This window comes from Triturus cristatus, chromosome 7, assembly GCF_964204655.1.
Source record: "Triturus cristatus chromosome 7, aTriCri1.1, whole genome shotgun sequence".
In the NCBI taxonomy this organism is placed as follows: Eukaryota; Metazoa; Chordata; class Amphibia; order Caudata; family Salamandridae; genus Triturus; species Triturus cristatus.
Window position 1 is genome coordinate 1,373,974,541 of NC_140590.1, and position 22,785 is coordinate 1,373,997,325.

Sequence of the window (22,785 nt, forward strand, 5' to 3'; positions counted from 1 at the left end):
ACGACTGCTAGGCACTTGGTGAACACTCTGGGTGCCGTTGTTACTCCGAATGGGAGAACTGTAAATTGATAGTGTTGCCCATCTACCACAAATCGTAGATATTTTCTGTGAGCGGGATGCATAGGGATGTGAAAGTATGCGTCCTTGAGGTCCAATGTGGCGAGGAAGTCTCCCTGTTGTAAAAGTGGGAGGACTTGTTGGAGAGTGGTCATATGAAAATGATCCGAATGTATATACTGGTTTAGTAGTCTGAGATCCAGTATGGGCCTTAGTGTTTTGTCCTTTTTGGGAATGAGGAAGTATAGAGAATATACCCCTTTTCCCTGATGTTGAAGGGGGACTGGTTCTATCGCATGTTTTTGTAACAGGGATTGAACTTCTTGTTTGAGGAGAGAGAGATGATGCGAGGACATTGGACGTTGTTTGGGCGGTATGTTTGGGGGGGATTGTATGAGTTCGAGGCAGTAGCCAGACTGGATAATTTGTCTTACCCACCTGTCTGTGGTGATGGAAGTCCAGACAGGTAGGAATTGTTGGAGTCGCCCCCCGACCGGAGTGGAATGGTCTGGGGGGAGTGGTGGCAAGTCACTGTTTGGTGGCTGGTGAGGTGCGGGTGTTGTTGTTGTTGCCCCGCCCTCGACCTTTGTTATTGTTTCCCCTATAACCTCCCCGGAAATAACCTCTGTTAGGGGATGTTTGTCCAGAATTTTTAAAGGTGGACGTGGTCTGTTGATGTGTTTTTGGAGCCTCCTCTATAAAAGGAGCGACGAAAGGAACCCCGGTTTTGAGGAGACTGCAGTGCTCCCATAGACTTGGCAGTTTCATTATCCTTTTTCATTTTTTCTAATGCAGTATCCACTGCAGGGCCAAATAGCTGCTCTTGGTTGAAAGGTTGAGCTAGAATTGCGGTTTGAACCTCCGGTTTAAAACCGGAAATACGGAGCCAGGCATGTCGTCTGAGTAAGACGCTAGTATTGACCGCTCTAGAAGCAGTGTCTGCTGCATCTAAGGCGCATTTAATGGAGGCATTAGATATTAATTTGCCTTCTTGGATGAGGTCAGAGGCCTGGGACTTAAAGGGTTCAGGCAGATGTTGCATAAGGTCCTCAAGTTGGTCATAATGCGCTCTATCATACCTGGCTAACAGGGCCTGGGTATTCGCAATACGCCAATGGTTAGCCGCCTGCGCGGCGACCCGTTTGCCTGAGGCTTCTAAAAGCTTAGACTCTTTGTCTGGGGGAGGCGTTTCTCCAGTTGTCTGTGAGTTAGCGCGCTTCCTGGCATTTGATACGACTAAGGAGTCTAAAGGGAGCTGGGCCTTAATGTATGCAGGGTCTTGCGGGGCTGGTCGGTACTTTTTTTCGATGCGTGGGTTGAGAACCCTAGCTCGAACAGGGTCCTTAAAGACTTCAGTAGCATGCTTTATAACCCCTTTGATCATGGGCAGTATGTGAACAGTCTTTTGTGACTGCTCAAAGGTATCAAGGAGAAAGTCCTCTTCAAGGGCGTCTGTGTGCATTGTGACGCCGTGGAATGTTGCTGCTCTATTTATAAGTTGGCCGAACCCTAGGTGGTCATCAGGAGGGGAGGGCTTGGAGGGGTAGGTAGTGGGGTCAGGCATGTCAGGTATAGGACAAGACCAGTCATCCATGGGTGCTGGGTCTGGGAACGTAAAAGGGTCGTTTGGATCAACAGGATCATTAAATAAATCAGGGTCCGCCCCTCCCCCTAAGTCATCATTATCATCCTGTGGAGGAGGTGAATGATAGGGAGATGGTAAAGGTAAAGGTAAAGGAGAATCAGGAGGAGGAGGGGGGGACGGGTTAGGAGGTAAAACAGGAGAGGAAGGACGAAGTGGTGAAGTAGCACAGTCCTTTTTCCGTATGGGAGCTGGGGGAGGTGTAGTGTCCAGCTTCCGCTTTTTATATGGGATGGCAGTCACATGTCCCGTGTTAGGATTGATGTAGATCCGCTTTTGAGTAGGATCTGGTCGAAAAAGTTCATCTGGCTCCGAAGGTGGTGGCTGCGATGTCCGCTTCGGGTCTTTATGAGCTTTTTTCGGCGGGGACGCAGTTTTTGGCGCCGATGATTTTTTCGGTGCCGACTGAGTTTTCGGTGCCGACTGAGTTTTCGGTGCCGACTGAGTTTTCGGTGCCGACTGAGTTTTCGGTGCCGACTGAGTTTTCGGTGCCGACTGAGTTTTCGGTGCCGACTGAGTTTTCGGTGCCGACTGAGTTTTCGGTGCCGACTGAGTTTTCGGTGCCGACTGAGTTTTCGGTGCCGACTGAGTTTTCGGTGCCGACTGAGTTTTCGGTGCCGACTGAGTTTTCGGTGCCGACTGAGTTTTCGGTGCCGACTGAGTTTTCGGTGCCGACTGAGTTTTCGGTGCCGACTGAGTTTTCGGTGCCGACTGAGTTTTCGGTGCCGACTGAGTTTTCGGTGCCGATGGACTTTCAGGCATCGATGTTGAAGAACGTTTCGGTGCCGGTGGAGACTTCGGTGCCGAGGAACGTTTCTGTGCCGAAGGAGATTTCGGTCTTGGAGCCTGTTTCGGTGCCGACAGTGGGTTTTTGGGTGCCGAGGGTGTTAAAGGCACAATCAGGTGAGGTTTGCTCGAGCCCGAGCCACCCACAGGCTTAGATGTCTTCGGAGCCGGGCCCGAGGGCAGGGCTTCTGAAGAGGATTTCCGGTCGCGACTGGGCCCAGCTGGCGGAGTCTTGACCAATGCTTTTTTGGATGGGGCAGGGGCAGGGGGGGTGGTACTCACACGCTGCCCTGGAGTGATGAGGTCATCGGAATCGTCGGCCTCGGACACGATCTCGAGATCTTCGGTGTCGTCTTCGGGAACATCTTGAGCAAAGATGTCCTCCGGTTCTGGAGCTGGTTTGGCCATAATATGGCGTCGAGCTCTTCGGTCCCGGAGGGTCTTCTTCGAACGGAAAGCGGAACAAGCTGGACAGGTGGACTCGTTGTGTTCCGGCGACAGGCAGAGGTTACAAACCTCGTGGTGGTCACTGTGGGGGAACTTCGCTCCACACTGGGGGCATTTTTTGAAGGGTGTCCTGTCCATCAGCCGCTTGCGGAACCGGTCCGAGTTGAGTTCGACGTCGATGGAATGAAGATTAAGTATTTAAAATGATTGCTAGAAGTTTTCTGCTGGAGCGGAAAAAAGTTCATCCGAACCCAATGGCGGAAAAAAACAATCTGACGATGGAGTGGATGCCCATGCGCACTGTTGTCCAGGGGAGGAGTCACCAACCTCGTGACCAAAGGCTTCTTCCGAAGACAACAACAACCTGCAATCATCCGAGCCCAACACCAGATGGCGATCTTATCCTCAGTGTGTGATCTGCAGCTCATATGCCTCGAACACAAACTTCAAGGACCCCGGATACAGGCGGATCTGCATCTCCTGCCCACTCTACAATAGACGCCCACAGTCAGAGTCTGAATGGCTCACCTGTGCAGTGAAGTCTCCCCAGCGATCCTGACCTCGTGTCCTGCATTGGTTGACCTCTCCTGATCTCCACGACGGCACCGGCAGTGTGAATCCAGAGGCTCCTCACAACTGGCTCCAGTGAGAAGACTCAGTTGTCGGAAGGCACCCCTTCACCCGAAGCCCCTGGGCCTTGGTGAGCTCAACAGACGGTGACTATGACCCCTACATCTCTGATTACCTCTTCAGTCTATCTCCCTCAGGTGCTAAGACTGCAGCCTGTTTGCCAAAAGAAACCCCAATGAAACACATTGGGCACGCGCCTTCAAAACTGCACCCTGCACCCGGTCGCCCCTGTGCCACTGGTTGTGCATGTTTGGTGCTGCTTTGTGGCCCCTTCTGTGCTTAGCCTAACACCCAAAGCTTGGCCCCTGCAATCGATCTACTCACCTGCAAGCAGTAAGGCTCTAGGCACCCCCAGTCTCCATTGAAAAACATTGGGCCGAACTCCGATTTTGACCTCTAAACCAGACCGCGCAATGCCGCTGATGGTGCAGTTGTGGTACTCACCTGACCCTTGCGGACTTTTGGTTCAGAAGGCTGGAATTGCAAGTGAATTATCTGTTTAACTGCGATATTGTTTTCCACATAGGATAACATTGAACTCTGCTGAACATTTCAAAGTGTCGATTTTTCAAAGTGAAAAGTATTTTTAATTAAAACCGTACTTACCTTATTTCAAAGATCTTGGTCTTAAAATAAAGTACAAAGTATCATTTTCTAAGATTGGTCTGGTTCTCGTTCTTGAGTCGTGTGTCCATTATTGATGATTGTTGTGCAATAAATGCCTTACACTCCTCTGTTAGGCCTAAGGCTGCTCGCCCACACTACCATTTAGGAGCACTTTGGGTTTTACATTGAGCCCTGTACACTTTTTGGGAACCCCTGGACTCTGTGCACGGTATAACCACTTAGTGGTAATACCATTTGGAGAGACAGCTTCCTACAAGTGCTTCATGCATTTCCTACCCCTTTTCCAGGCATCTTTCTGCACAACTGTTACTCACCAGGTATGCCAGTTTTGGCAATGGCTGCAGCAGCATGATCCTGAGTGGAGAAAATGTTGCAGCTGGACCACTGCACCTGCAAGAAGAGTAGGCGAGCACAAGATTAGTTCTCAAGAATCAGAATTAAAAAAGCAAGCTTTTCTGGAGATTAAATATAAAGCAGTGCTGACAAATGATTCAGTAATGCTTTAACTTAAGTAAACATGCAACTCTGTACATGATAGTGTTTGTCTACGACTTAGATTGTTAAAAGAAAACGAGAAAAGATAAGCGTCAAAATGTATTAAAAAAACTCCTAATTTGGGGGTCAAAGAGAAGCGCTTGGCTCTGACAAATTACAAGTTTTTAATGTAGCCTTTTGAAAGAACATTTGCAGGTAATCATTAGTTTATAACGGCCTGCTCAGAACTGAAAACGCCTGACCAAGAACAAGCTAACATCTGGATTTCTAAAAGGAGAACATCCATATCACCCTAAGAAAGAAACATACTAATCGTTCAAAAATGGCATGCACTGCTCAGGCGTAGCAGGGGAACCTCAGATCGGAGGCGGAGTATACAATGGGGTAAAAGAAACCTTTTATCCTTATTTAAAATACAAGCATTACGCTGTTCGTTACTCATAATGAAGCAATGGCCAGTTTTCAGGCTCTAAAAATAAACTACAATTTTAAATTGACTAGTGTTAAGATTATTCTTTAGTAAGTCAGCCCGGGTACGTGCTGGACTTGGTTCGGTTCCTCTCTGCAGTGAGTCACTTGTCTCAAGATATCAACTTAGTGGATTTGTCAATCAGGCCCTTTGTTAACAGCTAGTGAACGATAGTGGTCACGAGTAACAACTGCCTGAGATTAGGCATTGTTCAAAACAGTGGCCAGATTTGGCCTTGCTCGGTTTAGTCACAAAGATGCCTTCTAATATTTGCCAAGTGGTCAGTGCTACATGCTTGGCAGGCCCTCGTTTTGGCGCTGGACTTCTTAGGGACAGTCCCAGCCCCCACCCAAGCTCTGGCAATCTGTTCTTCATTACTGCAATTCAGAAGCCCTTCTTGAGGATCAGATACTAGTAATACCAGTATGTATGCATCTCCGGAAAAGTACTGCAAAAGGGTGTGACCCAGAACACAAATGCATAGTTCTGCAAGGGTTTACCTTTTGCGTCACTGTCCAAGAAATTATGCAGGGAATACATTTCCTTCTTCATGGACTCTGCCAGAACTGTAGTGTTCCCACACAGAATAAACTACCTCCATAGCACCTGCCCAACAAAATGTTTTGACGCTTGCTAGTCGCCCTTCTATCACGACAGTGATATATTTTCCATGAGGTTGTTGGAGGCCAAGATTACTCAACTGGCATCAATACTTGCCACATTCATGGGCTTGCAGAGCCCAATCACCCTCTCATTCTGCTCAACACCAAAAGGTGTCCGGCATGAGGGACTTCTCTGGACAGTTAGGACACACATGGAATTTTGCTAGGATTCGATGATAGTCCGGAGAGAGTGGTTCAATTCCATTAATTTACGCGGAACAACTTTCTAATTAACAGGGGATCATGAAGAGCTATCTACACTCAACTATTTGGCAGGTCTACGAAGCCTTTGACTGTTCCCGTACCAGAAAGTAAAGAGCATCTCTTAAATGTTAGAGGTGTACTAAAGGCATTACTCTATATGTAGGCAATGTCGCCATTTACACCAATAATCGAAACAAGCAATGCCTGCTAAGGAAGAAATAGCATCTAAATTCAACTATGGATAGAAATGCCTCCTTAACCCAAGTAGATAGCAGCATCTCTTACGTGCATTACTGTCAAAAGAAAGAGAAAACATACCTTTGTTCGTTTCAAAATTTCCAGTAGAGTAAATTTGGTCAACATTATAGTAACTAAGTTCCTCTATTTATTCTGATATCTGCCTATGTTCGTGGCCAATCCTTTCAATTATTAGACACTCCGGCGGCTTAATTTAAAGGTGATATAAGATGTCAAGACGATTTTTTTTTTAAGATTGCCCTGGCCCAATCAGGCTGGGCATCTTGGGGAGTAAGCTTTATCACAGGGACGCACTTATGCAACTCAATCAGCGTGGGGTTCTCACTTCGCCTTTTTTTCTCCTGTACACCGTAAAAGCAATCATCCTAGGGACCCAAATTTCCGAAATGATCCAAATTTCAAATTGTGTACCCTTTCTAAGCTCTGGGTCGACATTGTGACATTTTGTGACATTAAAGAAAGCAGGGAGGGGGGCTGAACAATTGGGGCCCACCCTGCGCCACTGTGGCTACAGAAGCCTGTGTTACGTCCCTGCCCATGCATTGGGCGATATAGAAAGCACCACAAAGTACCAGTAGCTTCCATCATATAGGGGCGCCAATGGCAGAGGGTGATAAAGGGCGTAAACACAAGCTGGCTACCTGGGGGTCCTGCTATTACACAGACCCAGATGTCTAGTAAAAGCTGCTTACTAGGAACGATCAGAAGACGATCTTCGAGCATTTGTGAAGTATAAATTAGACCTGTACTTTGTGGAATGCACCAGGTTGAGGCTTCAAAGTAAAGACCAGAAATAAACATCTTAAGGGCCTCTAACAAAATAGCAAGTGTAGGTGCAATTTTTTTTAGGAGACAATAACATAATGAACCCTCTAAGGAATCTAGAACATATGAACCGTTTTCTAGTTATTCTAAAATAACTATCGATATAAATTCATTAAAGTTTTTCCTGTGAGCATTGCCATTTAACACACAAGAGCTGCCGAAGTCGTGTTCCTTTGTAATAGTTTGTGTTGTGCGTGTGGTTTTTGAAACCCAATAAATTTACAAAAAAAAGCCAAAACAGTAAAGTGTGGATTCAATTCGTATATTACCTCTGCACCAAGTGCCACGAGGGTCTCTATGAGAACCGCAGTCTGCAGGGTCATGTGAAGGCATCCTGCGATCCGGGCCCCCTTCAATGGCTTGGACTTGGAGTACATCTCGCGCATCTTCATCAGCCCCGGCATCTCGTTCTCCGCGATCTCAACAGCCTTGCGCCCCCATTCGGCCAGGCTGATGTCCGCTGCAAAAAGGAGGAAACGGCAGAAGCGTTAATGACTCAGGAGAGAAGGAAATCAACTGTTAAGTTCTATTTAACACTTACTTTAATGGAGGTCTGTCAAGACTATCTAATTTATATTCCCAATCTTATGCACCATTTCGTATTAGTCAGATTTAGATTGGGAATTGCCCACCACCTAGTTGCCTTCCCCAATATGAAAACATGTCCCCTAGATTCGACCCCTTTCCCATGTGATGACCAGAAAAGGCAAAGCACTGCACTTTATACTGTTTTGTGGTTTATATTCCAGTTTTAGAAGTTATTTAAAATCACTCCTACTCCTCAAAATACATGCATGAATTAAATTATGCTATAGTCTGTCATAATGTAGCACTTTTTAATATTAATGCAACATACGTAAAAGTATTATTGTATCAATATAGTGAGGACCCTTCAGGAATTTAACTGAAGACCGAATCTTTTAATCATTAAGTGTTTTTAGAGAATATTAATTATTATATTGTGTTGCACACTGGGCATTGTATTGTATTAACTTTTATCCTATTCAAGTGTAATGTACCCATTTTTTTAAATCTATGTATACTTTTAAGATTGTCTTGCACACACCGAATAAAGTTTTTGAAGATTTAAGACGACTCAGGAGGCAGCACCCATTCGCAGCCTGTGCGGCACTTGTGCCGAACCAGTCCGAATATCAGAGTAGAGCACGAAGGACGTGCTAAGGAAGCCGCGTGGGAGCAGTGCGCCTGTCTCAACACTTAGGACTCTCCGCTTTCAATGTAAACTACATAGAAAAAGATTTACACAATACATCTCAGCCTAGTTTTTCGAAATCCTATAACAGTGTCTTCAAGCACTAAAAAACAAAATGTTAATGGATCACTGAATGAGTCCACCTTCCAGCTGCTGCGAACCAAAAACTAGAGTTTGGACTTTTCCTATGCTACATACTGCCAGAGAAACCGTACTGGATATTTTGTCTCAGCTGGCACTTACACACAAATTATACCAAACTCTACCACCTCACTGCCCCACCTCGAAGCTTGCCCCTCACCAGCATCCCGTAGAAATACATTTAAAAAAACAGTCTAGTTCCTGTTAACTAGTCAGCAGGCAACTGAAAATGGAACAAGTAGGTAGGCAACTGAAAATGGAACAAGAGTAAACCGCAGGATCACAGTGATGCTCACCTGGCAATTCGACACAATACCTTAAGCCACTAAGCATGGCTATGCTTACAATTGATTCTCAGATAAAACTACAGCCATGATGAAGTCGTTAAATCCGACAAAACACGTGTTGGCTACATGAACACTGAAAATGATCTACAATAAAAGATCTCTGGAGTTTGATTTGGATGACTACAACTCTCGTATGGAAATTGAAATTATTCAAAAATATAAGCTTGATGAATACTAAATTGTGAAAATCTTTTGATATATAATTTGCACGTAGTGTGTGCCTAAGGTTTGGTTTGAAAATGGTACAAGTCAATATCAAATGTTGCTGTGCACCAAATTTCAACAGGCAGTCTGACATATTACATGTGACATATTAAGTGACTCTTTTCAAGTACAAGGGATATTAAAGTCCGCAGCTCCTGGCAAAAACCTAGTCAAAACAAAAAACAGCAAAAAGCCAAGGATCAAGGAGGACAAGGATTGCCCTCCCTCCTCCATCAACTGCTGCCCGAATGCCCTCTGGTGCCGTTATAAGGGCAGATTCAGTGGAGTGTTTGGGCCGAAAGCCATGCTGAGACCTATCCAGCAGGCCGTTTTTGTCTAAATCAGTCAAACTGGAGTTTATGGCCTTCTCTGTAACCTTAGCAATCAGAGGTAAACCAGAAATAGGTCGATAATTTTTAAACTCTGATGGCTCCAAAGAGGCTTTTTTAAGGAGAGGCTTAACACTGGCCATCTTCCAGGTGGTTGGATAGGTCCCTGCGACCAGTACCTGATTAATCAGGAATGTAAGGATGGGTGTAATCCTGTCAGCCGCCAGGTGCATAATGTACGGAGGACAAGGATCAGAAACTGCACCCGATTTTATAGAGCTTAACAGCTCCAGTACCTCCTCTTTAGATAGAGAACCAAAGGAGGTAAGGCTGCACGTCAACTTCTCCTCCGTACAGAGTATCGACTGCTTACAATGCACAACGTTTGGACTTACTGAATTGGCCAGCTCGTCGTAAATTGTGGACACCTTATTTTGGAAAAAGACAGCCAACTGATCACAGAAAGCCTGATCAGGACTGAACAAATTGGTCTGCTGGGGTCCAGCAGATAGATTTGCATGTTTGGCATAGAGTTTATTGAATAAGATAGAGCAGAGGGGCACAGTCTTGTACACTGTAGAGGCTTACCAGAGGGACAGAGCCAAAAACGCATCCCGAGAAAGTTCATATTTGTGTCCCGTCTGGATATAAACGGCCAGGGGGGCGGGCGTTGGGCACAGTCCAGAATTGGGCGGGTGCCAACTGGCTTGCCTTAGCGTGTCAGTGGCGACGCACTGCTAGATGCCCTTTGAAGCTGGTCATGAGTAGGGCACAGTCAGGTGAGTGGCAAGCACCCCAACTCCAGCCCTCCTTGTCCTATGATCGGCAACCACGTGATATAGGAAGGTGGAAAAGTGAATTGCTAGTTGCGAACAAATAAAATAATTGAGGCACTTCTGTGCTGTAACATTTTTGTTGCACAACACTGTTGATGCTTCCAAAATTGTCAAAGCAGTTTGATCCCATACAAAGCAAACGCCACCGGGAATCAGGTTTGAAAAAGGCATTTGCAAATAGTGTACCGGAGGCGCGCAAACAACCAAGTTGAGGACAGTAACCCGATATGACCCTTCAGTAGATAATGCAGACATGTAACAGATTGCAGTTATAAAACCCAGTAACAATGAGACCCCCCCTTACGAATTATTGGCAGAAAAGTTGGGCTGCACGACACTGCTTACAGATACTAACTTACTGTTTATATATCATATAGAAGAATGAAAACAAATGGGTATAAGCAACTGGGATTGACTATGATGTAACTGAAACGAAACTGAGTAATATGCACTGTATTAATGTGAAATAATGTAATCTGAATACAAGACCAAATTCCAATAAATATAAATAAATAAAAAGAATGACCCCTTCCTTCTGTTTTGTGAGGATAGACAACTATGAGAGTAGACTGCTATTTCGCTGGTGCTGGTCCACACCAGGATGAGGTGCTGAGGTAAGGCCATCTGCTCAATCAGTACTCAGTGTACAGTCATAAAGGGGCAAGAACAACTGCGTCTCAAGTAAATGAAGCCTTTATAGTCAAGTTTCCGGAACTGTGAAACTTGTTCACAGAAACCAAAGATGAACGCGCGTTCAACAAAAGAGCAAAAGGTTATGTAATTTATATTAATGGATATAAATGTATAATTTGGTCTCAACTTGGCCTGATGGGCAGAAGAACCTTTATAGAGTGACTGATGAAAGACCTAAATGTTTACAGTTAAGCGTGTTATCGCGGACATTACCAACAACCTCCTCCAGAAAGTATGTAAAAGGAAGTGGGATGTAGGGCGTTATATTATGGAAGCTGTATAGCACTTACCACCTGTGTCAGGAATTGAAGCGATTAACCACATGGGTAGAATGTTACACTGGGAGAGCGTGTGGTTGAAAGAGTATCGTAGTTGCTTAGAACCTATGTTAGAGCACTTACATGTGCATGATGACCACTGAGGTGCATTTATTGTGTTAAGGACGCAGCACTTGGTAGTGTGATGGATGAGGAAGTGTGCGAGACAAAATGCATTTTGGCAGCAAGGTTCCACAAGTCCTGAACATATTCTATGCATGGTCCATTGATGAATGAGGGATCAGAGAGTGAGTTTGTATAGGAGATCTTTCAATATGCAATTAGATCAGCTTTCGACAAGGAGTAGGCTAATGTACTCCATCTTGCGGTCAGAGGTGGGGTAGGGCAGACATTTTCTATGTCTGGGTACTACGGTTAGAGTCCTTCCTCTCATTAGGTAATATACAAGTCTGAAGGTGCAGAGTGGCAGGGAGTACAGCTTACAGCTAGAATGACAGTGCTGGTTGAGACTGTCCCATGGCCCTGGAGCTTACTTCTAGGCACGTGTATGAGCAGTCATGAGGTGCGTTCTATATGATGTTGGCTGGGGATCGTGGACATTATCATTCACTAACCACTCTGAACTTTTAAGAGGATGAGGCTTAAGGAGAGTCTATGGTTTAACTGCTAGGGCGCTGACTAGGGCACTAGGTTTGAGTCTGGTGAGAGGCTCAAACATCCAGAGATTCTGGGCAAATCACTTTATCTCCCTGTGCCTAAAAGCAAATGTGTCCGTCTGTAATGCAACTTGTGCTCATGTAAAGCGCTTCAATGCCTTTGGGTCGAGTTCGCACTATATAAAAAAAACTGCAGAAAAAATGCTCCTTGAAGCTTCAAACTGGCCTAGCATGGTCTTTCAAGGCTTGCATAGAGATGGCAGAGCCACCTATGGATTACTTATTAAAAGGCAGTATGATGATTCATGGGGATATGCTGAAGCGCAATCTCCTATTTTGTTGGTATTGCTGATATATGTAGATGTTGGAAGGCCCTGGGGAGTAAACACAATCTTAACGCTGATCGAACTACAGGTAGCCAGTGAACTGATTGCAGGACTAGCATCAGGTACTCTCGGAGGTTAAGGCAGAATACTTTATTTAGGGGATGGGGAATGGCCTTGGGAGGGCAGGGGTACAAATCATTTCGATGGCAGTAGCAATTTGGATTATTTGTTCTTTTAGACATTGCCTAAGGTGTATCTACGATATGCAGAGTAGGTTTCAGGGTCGTACACACAATTGAGTTAGAGCGATGGCAGAAGGCTAGTTTGAAGTCCTTGCGGTTTCCTCACCCAGCGACAAAGAAGCTGCAGTGTAAGCAGACCTACCGAAGGCTGGGGCACAAATGTAGAGATTTGTGGAGCAAGTGGTGCTTTCATTCAGTGAATCACAAAGGAACCTTTTCCTGTGACAAAAGAAAACGGTTATTTCAATCCTAACAGAAATGAAGAGCTATATAAATTCTGATTAATAAACGTGTTGCAGGTTCATAAAGCCTGCCTCGATAACGTCGAGATAAGACTTATCTATTTTAGAGGCAGGCCTTCACAAAAAAGGTGTGAGCAACCACCACAAACAAAATAAGCATTGGAAAAGCCAATAGTTTTTATGTAAATGTTAGGGACTACGAATTTCTATTGTAGTTATTTTAATGTGTATGGAAAAAAATGGTATGATTGCGTGAGTATAAGTAAATGTATATACCCAGAAATTAATGTTTTAGTTTACCTGTATGTATTCGGTAAGTCGGTTTTAAAAATACTAAATATTTATGCATAGCTGGTTTGTTAGTACTGAAATATATGTGCAATTTAAATAGGTTAGGATGTAATGCGAAGTGTAGAAGTTAAACATTCTAGGCGTATAAACACGTGTACCACACACGGATAATTGTAATGTGAGATGTGAAATTAGTGCAGAATCACAGTCTCCGTATGACTAAGCAGGTGTCTATTTTGCACATACTTAAACTTGGGAATGTAAAATGAGCGCAGGAACAAACGGACTGCATATGACAGCGGATGTGTACAATTAGGAAGAACGTGAAGATACCCTCAGGAGGGAGGACACAAGGATAGGGGCCAATCTGATTTTAAAGCAAGGAAAAATATGAACTAGCAGAGCCTGTCCCAAATAGCAGAAAAGTGTCAGTATGCATAGGAAACAATACAGCTAAATATGTGGTTATTGGAACTGCGAATGGAGTTTGAAAGAAATGTTGGATGCATTGTATTAAAAGTCAAAACTTAGTGAAGGGACAAGTCTTGGCGCCGTCTTACTGTTTGAGACAAAGGGAGACTTGCAAGAACGCACATCATTTTGTTTAGTAAATCAACAGAGCATAAATGTGTAGGTACAATGGCGCAGTGACCCATTGGATAAACTGCTGAGCACAAGTACAACTCCACACCTTTGTGGCGCCAGGAAGGTGCAGTCTGTAGAGGATGATGGCTATAACAGAGAAGAAAACTGCAGACTTAATAGAAAGAAAGGCAAATATCGATCTTGTAGACAAAGCGTTCAGATAAAGAGTAAATGTTAGCCAGAATGAAAGAAAATAATGGGGGACGTTAGTAGTATCTCAAACTTTTGTGAAGTGTGCATGTGAAAGGAAACTGCGTTAAAAAATTATGATGGTTCAAAATTGGGATAACGAATAGCTTACCTGTCGGTGTAGTTTTGCAGCTTGAAGATCTTTCTGGATTCACTATGCTGTGCATTATTCCGCGATCTGGTGGTTGGGTCCGGATTCGTAGTCAGTCTTTTGTTGTTTTTTTCGTAGCCCAGGTGGGCGTCGACGTCCCACCATTTGGTGTACCTCTCGTTACGTCGTCGTGCTTCCTGCGGAAGTCCCACCTTTGGGGCGCCATCTTCGGGTTCTTTTTTTCCTTCGTCTGTTTTTAAAAAATTTTTTTTAACCCTAGGCATTTTAGTAATTTCCCGTTTATTTATCCTTTCAGTATTATCTTGTTATTTTAGTCTTTGTCTTTCCACCTTTTTCTCCTGCCTTATCTTCCTGGCGGAGGTGGGTGGGTTCGCTAGTGAATCCAGAAAATCTTCAAGCTGCAAAACTACACAGACAGGTAAGAAACTATTCGTTTTGCAGCGTGAATCTTTCTGGATTCACTATGCTGTGCATAGATTTTGTAGCGGTTTCTTATCTCTGTGGCGGCTGGGTGGAAGATGAGCGTTGGTCGTTGAATATATGTTGAAGCACCTTCTGTCCTACTTGTGCTTCCTTGTTCATCTGTATATCCACGCAGTAGTGCTTGGTGAACGTGTGCACTGAAGCCCATGTTGCCGGCAGGCATATGTCTTGAATGGGTGTATTTGCCAGAAAGGCAATTGTTTCTCCCTTCTTCCTTGTGGAGTGGGCCCGTGGCCCCTCCGATAGTTTTTGCCCCGCCTGTTTGTGGCAGAATTGTATTGTTAGTGCGATCCATTGTGCGATGGTGCCTTTTGTCACTGGTCTACCCAGGAAGCTCGTTGCGAAGGACACAAAAAACTGCTTGGTTTTCCTGTGTTCTTTGGTTCTCTCGATGTAGTGAATCACCGCCCTTCTAGCGTCTAGAGTGGGCAGTGCCCTTTCTGCGCTTGTTGCTGGGTTCTGAAAGAACCTTGGTATTTGAATTGTCTGATTTATATGGAATGCTGACACCACCTTTGGCATGTAGTGTGGGTCAGTTCTCATTACGACTCTGTCCTTGTGTATCTGGATGTAGGGCTCTTGTAGCGTTAGCGCTTGCAGTTCGCTTACTCTGCGCAGTGAGGTTATTGCCACCAGAAAGGCTGTCTTCATTGTTAGCATTTGAAGGGAGGCCTTGTGAATGGGCTCAAAGGGCGCCTTCATAAGTTCCGTAAGGACTATGTTGAGGTTCCATGCCGGAGGCGGCATCCTCTTTGGTGGCGCTATTCTTTTTGCCCCTTCCAGGAACCTCTTTACTACTCGTGACGTAAAGAAACCCCCTCCTGTCTCACCTCGTGTGTAAGCTACGATCGCCGCTAGGTGGACCCTCAGCGAGGATGAGCATAGTTTAGCCTTTAGTAGGTGTGTGAGGTATCTAAGCACCGTTGATTCCCATGTCAAATTATTTTGCAGTTTATTTTTGCTGCACCACATTGTGAACCTTTTCCACATTTCCCCATAACATTTTCGTGTTGTTGGTCTCCTTGCCTCCCGCAGCACTCGCATAGTGCTTTGAGGTAGTTTAAGGTGTGCGAACTCCGTCTTCAGGAGCCAAGCTGCCAGTCCGAGGATCTCTGGCTCTGGGTGTAGAACCTCTCCGTTCTGCATGGAGAGCAAGTCCTTTCTTCTTGCGAATTTGTGTGGAGGGCCCTGTGCCATTTCCACTATTTGTGAGTACCATGTCTGTCTTGCCCACTGTGGTGCCACCAGGATCATTGTCATGTTGCTGGTCTTGCACTTGTTGAGTACCCTCTGTATCAGTGGTATTGGTGGAAAAGCGTATGCAAATGTCCTTGACCAACTTATCCATAGGGCATTCCCCTGGGATTGTTTTTCTGGTTGTCTGGATGCAAAGTTTCGGCATTTTGCATTCTGGTGTGTTGCAAACAGGTCTATTGTCGGTGTACCCCACCTTTTGAATAGCCTTTGCGTTTCCTGTCCATTGAGCTGCCGAGGTCTGCCTGCTGAGCCAATCGGCTTCCACATTGTCCTTCCCTGGTAGGTGTATGGCCAGCAGGTCTATTTTTAGTGGGATGGCCCATCTCCAAATCTCTTGTGCCAGAGTGGAAAGGGGGAACAATTGTGTTCCTCTCTGCTTGTTAATGTAGAACATTGTTGTAGTATTGTCCGTCTGTAGCAACACTTTTTGGTTGTATAGCAGCCTCTGGAAGGCCTTCAGGGCTAGCAGTACGGTCTTCAATTCCAGGTAGTTGATGTGTCTGACCGCATCTGCTGGAGTCCACAGACCCCTCACTCTGAGCTTGTTCATGTGTGCTCCCCATCCTATCTGGGATGCATCTGTGGTGATGGTCACAGTTGGGCTTGGTGGTGTCAAGGGCTTACCTATAGTTATGTTCTCCCTGTTCCACCATGCTATCTCCTCTTGCACTGCGTGCGTAACAACCACTAGATACTCCCAACTTCCGCTTGGCTGTGACCATTGCTGTTTAAGCCATTCCTGGAATGGTCTCATGTGAAGCCGTACATTGGGGACTAGGTGGATGCATGACGCCATCATCCCCATGATCTTGCTCGCTGTTCTCACTGTCAGAGCTTGCACCTTCTGGTAGAGGCGCGTCTCCTTCAGCAGGGCTATTGTTCTCTTGTCGCTGGGCATCACCGTTCTGTCTATGGTGTTGATCTGTGCCCCCAGGAATATCTTCACCTGCTCTGGTTTCATTGATGATTTCCCCCAGTGTATTGAGAACCCCAGGTTCGTTAGTGTCTTTGTGACCCGCTGTGAGTGTTCCTCGCATTTTTCGCGTGAACTTGCTTTTATTAGTCAGTCGTCGAGGTAAGGATACACATGAATCCCTTCCCTCCGCAGGTACGCTGCTACTGCTGCAACACATTTTGTTAAAACCCTTGGTGCGGACTTCAGCCCGAATGCCAGGGTTTTGAATTGGTAGTGATCTTTGTTGATTGTGAACCTTAACAGTTTTTTGTGCTGCCTGTTCATTGGGATGTGCAGGTAGGCGTCTTTGAGATCCACTGTGGACATGAAGTCCCCGTCTCCCATCTGTGGGAGTAGTTCTTGTAGGGATGTCATGTTGAATTTTTGCGTCCTTACGTACTTGTTTAGGAACCGTAGATCCAGGATGGGTCTTAGTGTCTCGTCCACCTTTGGTACCAGGAAGTAGTTGGAGTACACTCCTTTGTTACTCTCCTTGAAAGGTACTGGTTCTACGGCCTCCTTTTGGAGCAGCTGTAGTGCCTCCTCTGCGAGTTGTGCTAGCTCCTGTCTTGAGTGTTCCCTTCTTTTTGGTTTTCTGTTTGGAGTGCTCCTTTCCAACTCTATGCAGTATCCGTACTGAAAGATGTTGAGTATCCATTTGTCTGTAGTTATTTTTTGCCATTCCCGAAGGAAAAGCCTCAGTCTTCCGCCTACTGGTGTTGCATGCTCGTAGGCGTTTGGTTTGTGTACCCCCCCCCCTCCCCCCCCACCTCCCATTCTGTTCTTTTTATGCTCCACCCTCGGAGGTATATTGTGGGTGAGCCATCTTATCCGTGCGAAGTCACTTTGAGGTGGGTTGGTCTCCCCCTCTTCTTCTTTGTCCTCGTCCGTTCCCCCTACCGTGAAAAGACTGGCCTCTAGGCTGGTACTGCTAGTTTTGTTTCTGCTGCCCCTGTTGGCCGTGGCTCTCGCCTTGCTGGAAACTTTGGTGTGACGTTCCCGGCTGGTTACCTCCCCTTCCGTAAGGTCTCCGAGTCGGGGTACCTCTTCGCATCATTGCAGGGCCCCCATGGATCTTGCAGTCTCATTCTCTTTTTTGAGTTGGGTGAGCTTCTCATCCACCGGTGCCCCAAACAGTGTCTCTCCGTTGAAGGGGTATTCAGTATATTATTTTGGACCTCTTGTTTGAATCCTGAAATTCTGAGCCAGGCCTGCCTCCTTTCAGTGATTCCTGTCGCCATCAGTCTGCTTGATGTCTCTGCCCCGTCCAATGCAGTCTTAGTGCATGAGTTAGCTATATTCTTCCCCTCTTCCACTAGATGGGAAGCCCTTTGTTGGTATTGTTCGGGAAGATGTTTGATTAGGTCCCCCATCTCGTCCCAATGTTGGTACTGGTGCCTGTTCAGTAGCGCATTTGAGTTCGCCATGCGCCAGTGCATTGCAGCGTTCCTCTCTATTTTCCTTCCAGTGAGGTCCATCCTTCTGCTCTCCTTGTCAGGAGGTGGCCCCGAGGTCGCCGGGACATTGGTCCTTTTTCTGGCCGTGGATGCAATAATGGAGTCAGCAGTGACAGATCCCTTGATATATGGAGGGTCCTGTGAGGAGTGTTTGTATTTCTTTTCGGTTCTGGGCGTGATGGATCGGCATGTTGCTGGGTCCTTGAACGCCTCTTTCCCTTGGTTCATCACACTTTGGAGCATGGGGAGGAACTGGCTCCTAGTTTGGATGGGTAGCAGTGTTTCGAGCAGAAAATCTGCTTTCGGTTTCTCCTCCTCCAGTTTCACGCCAAAAGCTGCTGCCGCGCTTTTGACGACCATGTAGTACGCCCCAATATCATCTGGCGGCGAAGGCCTCCAAGGATATGTCTCTACGGGCTCTTCTGGGTTTTCGGCATCGAGGTCCTGCCATTCCAGCTCTTACGGTGCCGAGCCGTAGATCGACTGCTCCTCCTCCTCTTCTTCTCCCTCATAATAGAGATCTTCTTCGACGGTGCCGAGCCGTAGATCGACTGCTCCTCCTCCTCTTCTTCTCCCTCATAATAGAGATCTTCTTCCCCTTCTTCGGGAGCTTTCGACTGCTCTTCGGCGTCGAACTCTTCCTGCTCCTCTACTTCGACGAGAACCGTCGCTGGGATTGTGAATCTCTTCATCTTTTCATCGAACGCCTTCTTCCTCTGAAGGATGCTCTCCATCTCCGCCTCGAGCCTTCTCTTTTTCTTCTCCATTTCGGAGGCATGTTAGTCGTCAAGCGCTGGTCTTTTTGACGGAGCTTGCGTTGACGCAGCCTTGACTTTCGAAGTCGAACGCCTCACCTCGTGGGCCTGTTTATTAACCTTGTTTTTCGGCGGTCTTCGGCACCTGGGAGTCCTTCTCGAAGGATCCGCTGGGCCTATCGTCCTTGGATCCACTCGCAGTCGTCGAAATGTTCGGCGCCGGTGTTCCTTTCAAGGACTTTGACTCTGGTTTTTTCGAGTCAGTATCTGGTTTTCGTGGCCCTTTCGGGGGTTTTGTGCTCGACGGCTCTCCTACCTTGTCAGACGTTTTCTTATCGCTCTCTGCGACCGTGAAGTCATCAGGTCCATCGGCGATGCTGTCTTCGTCGGTGGAGAGGCCCAGGTCGTACAGAGACGGGGCCTTACCCTTGCCTTCCATGTTGAAGTTGGCTCTCCTCTGCCTCTCTCACCCGGAGGGTCTTCAGCGTGAAGGCGGAGCAGGCGTTGCAGTCCTTGCTCTCGTGGTCGATAGGCAGGCAAAGGTTGCAGACCGGATGTTGGTCCTTCTGCACGTATTTGTGGTGGCAGTTACGGCAGAATTTAAAAGGTGTTTTGTCCATTCCTGCGCTCAGAGTTCTTGAGTGCGCATTTTCCGTAGGATGTCGAAGATTGAGGTTCTCTTCCTTCGTCGTCCTGGCTCCATGTTCTTCCTCTCTGTAGTCATTGCTTTATTTTCCTTTGATGAAACTCGTGCTCTTCTTTCTTCGTTCAAACACTGGAGCTTCTCGTTGACGATCCAGACCCAACAGCGAAAAAAAAGAATCTGAAGATGGCTCCCCAAAGGTGGGACTTCCGCAGGAAGCACGACGACGTCACGAGAGGTACACCAAATGGTGGGACGTCGACGCCCACCTGGGCTACGAAGAAAAAAACAAAAAAACAAAAGAAAGACTACGAATCCGGACCCAACCACCAGATCGAGGAATAATGCACAGCATAGTGAATCCAGAAAGATTCACGCTGCAAAACTTATGTATGTGTAGTTCATGTTCTGGACAAATGTTTTAGTACATAAAAATATAAAGTGTGCCGGGACAAACGCAAAAGTACAGTAACCAAAGCAAGGTGTAAATTATGGGGGGGGGGGGGGGAAACTTCGGATGGGAGTGTATGGGTCAAGGAGTTAAGCAGGAGGAAGGGTTGAGTGAGGGAGCAACGCCGAACCAGCATGGGTTGGGGAAACAAGCAGCAGAGACACAAGCATTTGCAATGCAATAGATCTCACGTAAGCACCACCCATGGAGCTACAAGGTGACCTATGGTTAGCATTGGCGGCAATAGTAGCTAAACGAAACATTGCTAGGAAGTGGGGGGCGACATCCATCCCAATGCTGGAGGAATGGGGAAATTACCTGGACTGGTGCTGGCAAGTGGAGTACGTGATTTATAAAAGTAGAGGATGCCCCAAGAAAGGGGAGAAAATTTGGGAGGCATGGCGGGTACATCGTGAACTTAAAAAGGGATGCAGGGAACAACAGTACTCTGTTGATGTGGACCTTTATTTTGCAACAATAGAAATCTCAAATGTAAAATAAGATTGATGCTACAATATAAATGCTCTTTGTATGTACAACGTCATGGTTTAATAAAGTTTTTTTTTTTGTTTTTTTTTTTTAAAGTTGACCTAGCTCTTAAAGTAATATAAAAAAAATTGGGAAATGAAAGTGTGAGGTGTACAAGTCAAGGTGACATCTATCTTCCATCTATGCCCCGTAATGTGAAAAAAGAGTAAACTGAACTCTCCATAGGTTATAGTAGAGTAGTGAACATCTATATCACATTTTTTAATTTTTACTAGTGTTGAAGTTCAATTAAAAAGACAGCATGTATAGACCATTTTAAGCTGAACGGGCTGACATGTTTCAGTGCCATGAAAAAAAAAAAAAGTTGCTGCAATTTTATCAGGGCATTGGGACACATCTCCACCTCAAGAATGCACTGGACGGAGTCGTTGCTAGGTGGACTCCTACCAGCAACTCACTGGGAATGGACATAGAGGGTGACTACCCACACAACTCAAGGCAACCAAGAACACTCCGCCACGCCAGGTGCTCGCGTTGTAATGTTCCTGGGCATAGATGGTAGATGGATGTCACATTCACCTCATTCTTTCATTTCTTAATTTTTTTATATTACTTTAAGAATTAGGCCACATTCTCTTTTCTGTCAAGAAAGTGCCGATGATAACAGAGTGAGCAAATTGCTGAGTTCCAACCAGTAGCTCCATGGATGGTGCTTACGTGAGGCACTTTGTGACCCACCTCACATTTTTCAGTTACGTTTTTTTGTTCAATTTTGTTAGGCCATTGGGAGACCATTGGCTGATGGGCTTGTGATCTGCACTGGGTGGTCGATGAGTTTTTTAATAAATAACACGCGCAGGGGGGCATGATTAGATAAGCAAGCATAGTCTCATAACTATTTGGCAGAAATTGTTCAAAATTATCATGTGTTTCTTATAACCAGGTCTTGTTTTTTGAAGTTTGTAAGTTGAGGGCGTCCTAGTTCCAATTACCCTCTTATGCCCTATTTTTGATGGATGACTCTAGTAAAAGGTACCTGCACTTCTATCTTTCAATTTCAAGCCCTGATGTATTGCCCCCTCTCTCTCTACACCCCGCCTGCACCTCAAAAGTAGTATGTGTGGAATAGCTACAGAAATATCTCCACGACAAATAGAAACAAGGCATTTTTACAAATGCACGTTCATGTGGCAGAGCGTGTCTGCTGTTCACCTTCTCCTCAACTCAAATCACGGCAGCCCAAGAGACCAGTGTGTCTCAGTGCTGGGCATACAGGTCTGATCGAAATATGTATCCCTGTAGCAGGGGCTCGTATATTTCAAATGAAACATGCCAAAAGAGGCAAGGCCTCCCCCACAAATGGGAGACAAAAAATACAAGCCAGACTCGTGCTTCTTTCATGTGGCCATTTCAACGATACATGTAAGGCGGCTGCTGATCCCTTGTGGGTTAACCGTTTGGGCAGCAAAGTTATTGCACTAGTACTTAGACAGCCAAACTTTTAATAGAAATAAGCACTCATTTTGCATTGGTGCACCTTTTCAACTTGCTTCAGACCTTGGAAGTTGCACAGTCTTTGATAATCAGCCACGTCCCTGCTCTCCAGAGCCTTTAAGCAAAAAGGTAAGCTGCAGAAATGCATGAAGTACAATGAGACTTTTCTAGAGGTCATTATAAACCCCAGGGACACCTAGGGTGACTTTGAATAAAACTTTGCAGGGATTGCCACGTGTGTAGTCCGCGTGGGCTGGATTCAATGCGCTGTGTGCATCACGCTCCATACACAGATGCTCCCTGGGGTATGGCCCTCACCGGGAGCTTACATTCATTTGAGGGTAGAAGCGCTCATTGTTTGTTGTGTGGTCTTAGGGTTCGTCCTTAGGGTTATGGGTCTCCAAGGACAAAACTTCACTTAGGAGGTGGCCCCCATGCATGCCCCCTCCCACCCTTAATTTGCTTGAACTGACTCTGGCTCTCCCCATGGGTATCCAGAAACCAGCAGGGGGCACCACTCATCAGCAAACTCAATCAGTGGCACCAGACTTCTGGGGGATTTCTTGGGCCGATTTAAACAATTTGGGTGTCATTCTGTTCTTGGTGCCCTGTTCTAGGACAAATATTTCTTCAGGCCTCACCTTTGCATTCGGGTTTCCTGCTGGGAGCTTGGTTTATACTGCACTTCTGCCTTGGACGATCGATCTTTTGTGTAAGCCACTGGCACCTCTTTTGGGCCTGGGTTCTCTCTCAGCAGCTCCCCTAGGCCTCCAAGGATACAGTACTTTCTAGGTCCTACAGCCTCCTGCTTGGCCACTTGAAGGGCACCAAAATTCCAGGTACCCCTCCTGGGTCACACTCCAGAAGGACAATTTCACAGAAGATCAGGCTCATCCATCTACTACTGAAGAGAAGGTGTAGGGGAGAGTGCCACTGGCCCAGGAAAGACCAATCT

General features: G+C 46.0%; 1 protein-coding gene across 1 annotated transcript in view; it reads right to left on the reverse strand.

Moving 5' to 3' along the window:
- Positions 1–22,785, reverse strand: part of AHCY (adenosylhomocysteinase) — a 145,033-nt gene that overhangs the window by 93,250 nt on the left and 28,998 nt on the right. The window contains exons 2-3 of the mRNA XM_085619093.1: positions 7,372–7,562; positions 4,504–4,579 (exon numbers count right to left, since the gene is read on the reverse strand). Of these exons, the coding sequence (XP_085475219.1) occupies positions 4,504–4,579; positions 7,372–7,562 (267 nt within the window). The remainder of the gene's footprint in view (positions 1–4,503; positions 4,580–7,371; positions 7,563–22,785) is intronic.